Source organism: Dipteris shenzhenensis, unplaced genomic scaffold (genome assembly GCF_047967505.1).
Source record: "Dipteris shenzhenensis isolate YYH24624 ecotype China unplaced genomic scaffold, Dip_SZ_1.0 scaf0102, whole genome shotgun sequence".
NCBI lineage: Eukaryota > Viridiplantae > Streptophyta > Polypodiopsida > Gleicheniales > Dipteridaceae > Dipteris > Dipteris shenzhenensis.
Window position 1 is genome coordinate 39,254 of NW_028239408.1, and position 8,467 is coordinate 47,720.

The 8,467-nt window shown below is 56.6% G+C and overlaps 1 protein-coding gene across 1 annotated transcript; it reads right to left on the minus strand.

Moving 5' to 3' along the window:
- Window positions 1-2,164: 2,164 nt before the first annotated feature.
- LOC147879062 (vegetative incompatibility protein HET-E-1-like) lies at window positions 2,165-3,233 on the minus strand. The gene is made up of 2 exons (XM_087372330.1): window positions 2,909-3,233; window positions 2,165-2,793 (listed from the first exon to the last, which is right to left on the minus strand). Exons 1-2 carry the CDS (start codon window positions 3,231-3,233, stop codon window positions 2,165-2,167), a joined length of 954 nt encoding a protein of 317 aa, XP_087228456.1.
- Between the last annotated feature and the right edge of the window lie 5,234 nt (window positions 3,234-8,467).

The window sequence follows — 8,467 nt, forward strand, 5'->3', positions numbered from 1 at the left end:
TGGTCCAAATTCAGATGTGAAATTCCCGGACCGAGCTTCGAAGGACAAGCACCAGAGTGATTTGTCAACTTTGACTGTCTGCATACATGCACCAGTCTCCACGTTCCAGATCCTGGCCCGTACGATCGAATGCGCTCGTGGCAAGCCAATGTAGATCGTCAGAGACGGCCACTGCGGTGACATCCTCGTCATGTCCTGTGAAGACTTGGATGCAGTTTCCATCGCTGACGTTGTAGATTTGTGCTGTGCGGTTCCGCGAGCCCGTGAGAAGCCAGCGTGAGTTCTTAGAGAATGACACCGCCGAAGTACCTTGGTAAGGCGTCCCGAAGGTACGGATACACTGTCCAGTGGCTATGTCCCACATCTTTGTCGCGGCAAATCCCGTGGCCGTCGCTAGCCAGCGTGAGTGGGGAGGAGAATGCCATTGCAGGAATGAGTCCGGTGGGGTTGTCAATGACTCTCACTTGGCATCCACTGACTAGGTCCCACAGTCTAGCGGTCCCGGCTCATCCGGTCGAGACAAGCCAGCGGGAGTCGCTCGAGATGAGCAGATTGTCTACGCTCCGGTCGTGTCCCTCGATAATCTGCAAGCAGCTGCTATTTCGTATATCCCAGATCTTGACACAGCCTTTCGACGACCCGGTGATAATCCTGCGTGAGTCCTGAGAAATTGTGATTGAAGTAACAATGTCGTTGTGGCGCTGGAGAAAATTACCGCCGTGCTCCTCGCGAACGTCCAGCGTGTTTACAGACACCGTTTGCGACTCGTTCGAGCCCGGAGTCAGATGAGCACTTCTGCTCCCTTGCTCGGACGTCTGGTCGCCTACAGCAGCACCGATCTCCCATTGTTTGATGGTGCCATCGGTTGATGCGGTGGCAATCCACGTAGAGTCAGTTGAGATAGCAACACTGTCGATCTGTCCGCTGTGGCCGTTCAGTATCGACAGACATACCTCGGACTCTGCATCCCAGATCCTGATTGTATTGTTGTTGCATCCGCTGACAATCAACTTCGAGTCGCCGGATACATCAACCGCCCTGACCCTTGAAACATGGCCGTAGAAGGTCCGAAACGCACTCCCGCTGCCAAGGTCCCAACTCGCAACTTCTCCACCCCTCATCCCCAGTACCACATGTCGCCAATCCCGGGTGATCGCGATGGACTCGATCTCTTGTCCTATCCAGACTTCCACCATGCAGCTGCCGCTGACCACGTCCCAAAGTCTCAGTCTACCGTTCTTCGAGCCTATGAATGCCAATTTCGAGTCGTCGGAGATTACACTCTTCAAGATACACTCTTCACTCCAAACTCCGTACCGTGAAAAGGTGTACGTGGAGGAACTGTGATCGCTGCTGACAGCCTTCGCATCACTTTCGTCGCCGTCATCTTCCCTGCTATCCTCGTTGCTGTCACCCTCTGCTCCACCTTGACTGCAAGCCAGTATTGTGCTCCGACAGATACCACTGCCGATGTCCAAATCTTCACCGTACCGTCACATGTACCCGTAATCATCGATCGTGAGTCGCTCGATATTGCCACGGAGGACACACCAGAGTTGTGACCGATAAAAGTCCGGATGCAGGTCCCGTTGTCAATGTCCCACAATCTCGCAGTCCGATCACGGGAGCCAGTCAACACCCACTTTGAATCACCGGACACGGCCAGAGATACGATTGAATTGTGATGCCCTATCAATTCCTGGACGCGACGTCCGCTGCTTGCGCTCCAGATTGTCGCGACTTCTTCCAGTGAGCCAATCACGATCCATCGCGAGTCAGCCGATATCACCATCGAGCTGATGCACCAATGTCCAGATTCCAGAGTCCGCCGGCATGGACCCCAGTCATCTGCGGCTGGTGGCTGTAGCTTGATTGACTGCGGCGCCTCGTATTCGAAAAACCTGCGGATTGGACTATTTCCGGGACTGACAGGGGTACGGATGAGTAGCTCTGAAGGGATATTGTTCAATTCCAGCCTTGAAGTAGTTGATCAGTCGATCGGCATCGTGGACTATCTCCAGAAGAGGCGCATGCCGTGAGCTTCTCTGGGAGCAATTAGAACAAAGAGCGATTTACTGCAACACAGAGGGGTGACATCCTACCTGGATAAATGCAAGAAGTCTAGTGATGGACAGCACACCCTCTGACATGGTGCCTCGAAGACTCAGCGCCTCAAGCCAGTACAGAAACTTTTTGCAAAAGAACTTGTATGCACGGTCCTCCCAATCAGCGCCATGGTGCAGCGACCTTTGTCCATCGCTAGTGAATCGAAAAGGTGATCGGGCCACGAGCTGCAGGCATATGCAACGCGCTGCAGTGGATCTGGATCTGGAGCTCTTACATCACCGATGAAGTACGCTGGATCTTGCAAGTCGTAGATATCCCGTCGCAGCGTGCCGGATAACTCGTGGACCGATCGTTCGAAAGCAAGCAGGTGTATCTTGTCTTGACCTTCCGGACAGATACGATCGATCGCGCGATCGAGAAGGAAGTCCTTAGCGGATTGATGTACAAAGTAGACAACGTTGTTCCGTACCACCAGAAAGGATCCGCAATCCTGAATGGTGAACTTCACGAGCTCGGATCTCCTGTATTCGTTCGGTAGTAGCAGCCATTCCAGCTCGGCTGTTGTGACAGGACGGTAGAGAGTTACCATAAGAGCAAGGAGTTGGCAACAAGACTCTGCAGACTTTTTTCGTATCTGCGTGAGCATGCGTTCATAGAGCTCGGGAAGACCTGGCGGGAAGTCTTTCAGAGCCTTGAGTGCTTCCGACGAGCGGGCGTCCGCCAAGTCTTGACAGACCAGAGCCACCCACAAGAAGGTGTTGTCCGCATTGTCGTGAAGATGTTGGGCAACCGCAGCGCGGGTCTCCGCGTCATAGTCGTGAGCTTGAGCCAGGACACGCACCTTGTTGGTCGACGAACGTCTCAACCGCTTTACTTATGGACCCAGCGTTCAGCTCCAGAGATAGTCTGATTTTCTGCTCCGCACTTCGCAGTGGACCCTCAATCTCTGGCCAGTTGCGACTCGAGATCATCCATTTCACGTTGAGACTCTCGGATGATAGGTCCACAATGAGTGATAAGAGCTTGGGCAGGTCTTCTCTTATGCATTCATCCAGTGCATCGATGATGATATAAAGCGGTGGTCTACGGGTGTCTCGAAGTATAGCGGTGAACATGTCTCGAAGTGCGAACCAAGCGTTGAGATCATCGAAGACTAGTCTGCCCATCGCTTGGTATTTTGTCTCAACGTGCCGTATCAGTGATGGTTGCTGCTGGACGATCGTGTGGATCAAGCCACGCAATAGGGCCGTCCCATTGTTTATGCGCGCATCCGTGGACTGGAAGAAGAAAAATGCCACGAGACATGTAAGCGATTCCCTCTGATCAAAGCTATCGATAACTCCGCAAAGGAGCATCGTTTTACCCTTGCCTGGGTCTCCCTTCACCCACAGCAAAGGCTTCGCATGGGAGCTGCGCCACTCCAGGAATTCGAAGTTTTCCAGGATCCAGCGGTAAGAGTCCATCAATAAGCCGCCTTTGGTCGCCTCGATGCGCGCTTTGTCGTCGCGGGGGCTCGTGGCACAGAGATCCTGCATACACTTTCTTCGCTCGTTCAGATCGCACGCAGCCGCTTTTCTGCTTCTGCAGCACCTTCTCCATAGTGTGTGAGCATCTCAACGTCGAAGATACCAAGTAACGAGTAGATTCTATCCTCCGGCAGCGTCGTCTTGCGATGGCTGCTCCAGAGGAATCGTTCATCCACGCCAAAGTATGAGAATCGAGCGCCCCCGAGAGCCGTCTGAGGGAGTTCTGTGATATTCTGAATCAAGGAGCTCAGCGTCTCTTTCGTGCCAAGCCAATTGTAATCTGAAGTGCTTTCGTCGCGGGTTGAGAAGAACTGAACTGATCTTGGCGCAAGCAGCTCCTGCAGTGTCCAGCCGCGCGTGAACCATTTGCTGCGGCAGAACGCCGCCTCCCATGGCCGCAAGGTGGATTCTGCATCCATACCTGTTGGAAAGTGTGGCACGTCGCGCAAGTAGACGTAGCAGTGTTTCGCATCCGGTAGTGGCGGAACATGGCATTGACTTCTCGCGAAACTTCAACCGGGTTCGTCTTGTCGATGCAGCACGTGTCGCACCAGAAGTACTCAAGACCATCGCGCTGGGCCTGTTCGGCAAGAAACTCCAGTTTCTCCCATCCCGCCTTGCTCTTATTGGCGTTCCTCAGAGCATCCTCGTAGAGCACCTCCGTGTCGGCGTCCCAAGTGTGGGAGAGTATTGCATACGGTGGGATCTTGTCGTCGCCGCGAAGTCCCTGGTGAAGCTGAAGTTTCCTACGTCATCGCATTGCAGTAGGCGCATCTTGGACGGGCAGACAGCTGACCCAGAGAGCTTATCGGCCAAATTGACGTGCTGTCGCTGGCAAAATTGGGCGCCAGGTAGGTTCCACTACAGCACTTTGTGCCGCAGATGAAGCACGGACTCCAAACTTAGCGTGAAGGAATGTTGGTCGGACCCGGTCAGTTTGATTCAAGTCGAGTGTCGTGGAGCGTGTCGGATCTGGCAAATTGCTGATATCAAGTTTGAGGCTGAGACTGGAAAGCGACCGCCGGGCCCGCGGCTGACCACGGCGGCTGCGGAGAGCGGGGCTGGAGACGTCCGTAAGGCCGTCGCGCTTCCGCCCGGGGCAGGATGCCTCAGGAACGAATGCGTGTGCAACGGGAAGTGTATGCCTAGAGACGAAAGATCTAGAGACGAAAGATCGAGCGATGAAGGAGGACCAGGAAACTCGCGACGAGGATGAAGGACTCGGATAAACGAATTACCCCGCCGGCGGCCTCCGGGACCGGTCAGCAGCTGTCTGCGAATTGTGTGCGCTTCAGCCTGATGGAAGTTATTGCCTCACAAATGCTATGGCCTGAGGGTCATTGAGGCAATCAAGCTGCTTAAGTCAAGCATCATTGCCGCTAGCACGTTTTGAGTGTACGTTGCTGGGATTGCACGTGAGTGGCCGTGCTCCCTCTCAGCGTCCCCTAGGGCAACGGATTAGTTGTCGCAAGGAGCGTTGTAGTAGACAAACGATCAGCTGCCTGGTCCAATCCATGCTCAAATTCCATGCGGACTCCCGTCGAGATCCTTTTGGATCCGAGATCCTTTCGGATCCGATATCCGAAAGAATCTCGTTGAATACCACCCTTTGACGTGATAGTTGACCATCTTCCCCTCGACTGTGCAGAACACCGCGCCTAGGCCCAATCGCGGCTTCGCCTGCACCATCGCCTGATCAACCCTCGCCGTCAATGCTGCATTCTTATCAACAGACATGTTCCTGGATATCGTGCTTCTCGGTCTACCAATCTACGCAGCTTTCGTAATCCGTGGCTTGTCCAAGGACAACGATGCCTTTAGGAAGGAAGGGCTCGGCCGTAGGCTGCACAAACAAGACGTACATGAAGCATGGCGCTGGCTGATTTGTTCCGTGGAGGCCGGTCCAATCAAGATGCCAGATGATCCTATTCTAAAACCCGTTGTGACGGCTGCAAGCGTGCATCTTCGGACCCTGCGACGAAGTCCAAAACGGGGAAGTTGACTCCCGACTGCCTGTTTGCGCCAGCTGATTCAGACTGGGAAGCAACGCCTGAGCTGGAGTAAGCATCACCGTCCCTACTGCTGGGGCTGTCTCGGCTTCTACTAGGAGGCTCTCTTGGCTCTTTGCAGAGTATAGTCGCGATCTTTCGCGCAGCCATTGGCGCAATACCAGCGGTGCAAGTCCAGCCTTCTCAATCCCAGGCAACATGCCCTCGAATCCCTCCCCTTGGATCGGTGCCCAGGATTTCCGATACCACCACGGCAGGAATGGCTTCGGCATGTGTTTGAGCGCCGATCAACTTCCTCTGTACTACTGTTATGGGGCTACAATATGCGATCGATAGCTGCCCAAAGCTCTCGTACTGTTGGCCGCTTCGTAATCTGCGCTGCGGCTCCCCGTCCTTGCCTCCCTCTTGAGACCGCTTCGGAACCAATTTGCCATGACTCGTTCCCTTTAGACTTATAGTGAGTGCACTGGCAAGATCTTCAGGGGCGGTAAGCGCGGCCACCCACACCATGAAATTTTGCTCGTCCCAGTCTGCATTCATCGTCGCCAAGGAATATGCTCGCCTCGGAGCTCGTTTCCGTGGCGGAGCATGGCAGCCGATTTACAGTACCCCAAGTCGGTTTTCGCGTCAGACTTGGATGCGCAGCGAGCGTAAGAAGTGCGTGCCTACGGTAGCTGCTTGAGATTTTGCGTTGGAGCGAGAAATTGATACGGAAAGACTCGCGACAGTCCGACCGCTTAGGGTTGAAGAAGCCGGGAGACATTGATACCATAGATCCGGGATGATATTGACTGCCTGCATGACCCGCCACAAGGCGAGAGCGGTATATACTGGTCCCGCACTCAACAAAAGCCGGTGATCCGACCAACAGGGCCTGTCGCGCGCAGTAACGCCTCTTACACTCCACTTACAGCCCCCCGCAATTCCTTGCCACCTGGCACAGAACCTACCCCCAGTTCTCCGCTGTCCCCAATCACCCCCGGCATTCACCCACAAGCCGGCGCGATGCTGATCTGCAGCTGCACGCACCCGCCCGGCACGTCAGACCCGAAGTACAACGTGCTCGGATCGAGCCCGCTGGACGTGGAGGTCTGCTGGCACTGCAGGAAAACAGTGTCCTCGCCCGTGCCCCCGGGGGCCGCGCAAGTGAGCAGGCCGACGCCGCCGCCGGGAACGCGCACATCAAAGGCTGAACCCGGTGAAGGGCTGCCCGATGAACTGGACGGCATCGAACTCCTGGTTGCTGCGGACGGAAGCGCGGTCCGTGCTGGCGGTCTCGCCGTCGTATACAAAGGTGCCGTCCGCGAAGCCCAAGAAGAGATCTGTGCCCTGCCCCTGGCCCGCAGCGGCGAAGGTGATGAGCCGCCCACTAACAGCGTACATGGTCTGGCCGTTGGAGAGGCCGCCGATCGCCGTGGCGGTGAAGGTGTTGCAGACCGTCGTGGCGGTGGCGGTGGAGGTGAGCGTCGTGGTGGTCGTGACGGTGGGCGAGGGCTGCACTGCCGTGGACGTGACCGTGGTCGTGACCGTCAACTGCGCGCCCGCGAGCGTGGTGTAGGACCTCGTGACGCCGGCGCACGAGCACGCGGAGCTGTAGCGGACTGTTCCTGAGCAGCGCTGGCACTCGCGGGCACGTCTGTCGGGCACATCGTGACGGCGGTGGCGGCGCGCTTGACCTCCTGGTGTTGGGCTTCGGCGACGAGCGCTACCGCTCCATCTCTCTTCCTCTTCAGTGCTGGCGCATGCCAATCTGCGTGGACGTCGCGGTGACGGTCGTTGTAGTCATCGTGGTCGAAATGACGGTCACGACTGCCGGTGCAGGCTGCGTGACGGTAGCGGTGGAGGTTGTGACGGCGGGAGTGACTGTGCATCGCTGGAAGGACGAGCAGTTTGCCAGCCGCTGCGTTTGAAGACTCATAAAGGTGCCGGTGGCTGCGCGCGCGCAGTTGTCCTGTCCGCGTCAGTGTGGTCGCTCTGCTTCCGAGGTCGTGAGATTCCGCCTACCGCGTTGCAGCCGTTGGCCGCGACAACGGTGCGCATCAATGCGGTTGCGCAGAAAACGGCCAGTGCGCGCATCTTGAAGCACAACGACAGGTTTGCGAGATCCAAGGCGGTGGCCTTAGCGGAGCTGAGCTGCGTATCTGAGGCCTAGGGTACTGTCAGGCTGCCAAGTACTATGGGGAACTGGCAGGAAGGAAGAGTGCGCAGGTTCGAGAAGCGGGTTGCGGCGAATCGGGGAGATATAAACGCTGCTCGACTAAGCAACGGTACACTAGCCCTTGCGGGTCACATCGAATCTCCACAATCCCACCGCCTCGCTCGCCGCCTTGATTCGTGTCAGCCCAATCGGCGCGGTGAGCTAAGCTAGCTCACGGCATCTAGGCTCACGACCCCAGCCAGATTGTCGGCCCACCGCTCGGATCACGGCGCCGTGGACAGCGGGCGGGGGCAGACGTGCGCGCCGGCGGAGAAGGGCTGACCGCCCGGATAAGCGCTGGGCCAGGCTGAGAGCTCGAGTCGACCCGCCGGCGGCCCGACGGCGCACAGGAAGTTTGGATGCGGGAGAAGACACAGCGGGCCGATCTACCTTTTGCCACGCGCCGAACCCTGTTGGCAGCGCGGTATCTTGGCCCGCGGGGAAACGCACCATGCAGCCAGCCTTGTCAGGCGATGGGAAAATCAATTGAAGCGGGAAACATTGCTGGTGTTGCCCGTATATATCGAATTCGAAGAGCGGGCACCCGGTTGCGAGCACGGACAATCCAAGCCAGCGCCTAGATTCGCAACACCGCGCCGAAACACCTGTCAGTCGGCTTCTTGGCGGAATATCATACGGTGACCGAATTCGCCCCTTTGCTCGAGTCA

What these genes read in the sequence shown, in the direction of transcription:
- LOC147879062 (XM_087372330.1), bottom strand. Translation starts at nt 3,233, where the DNA reads ATGGGCAGACTAGTCTTCGATGATCTCAACGCTTGGTTCGCACTTCGA. An exon ending in GACGTTCGTCGACCAACAAG is followed by an intron (nt 2,794 to 2,908) that starts GTGCGTGTCCTG and finishes TGGTCTGTCAAG; the next exon opens with ACTTGGCGGACGCCCGCTCG.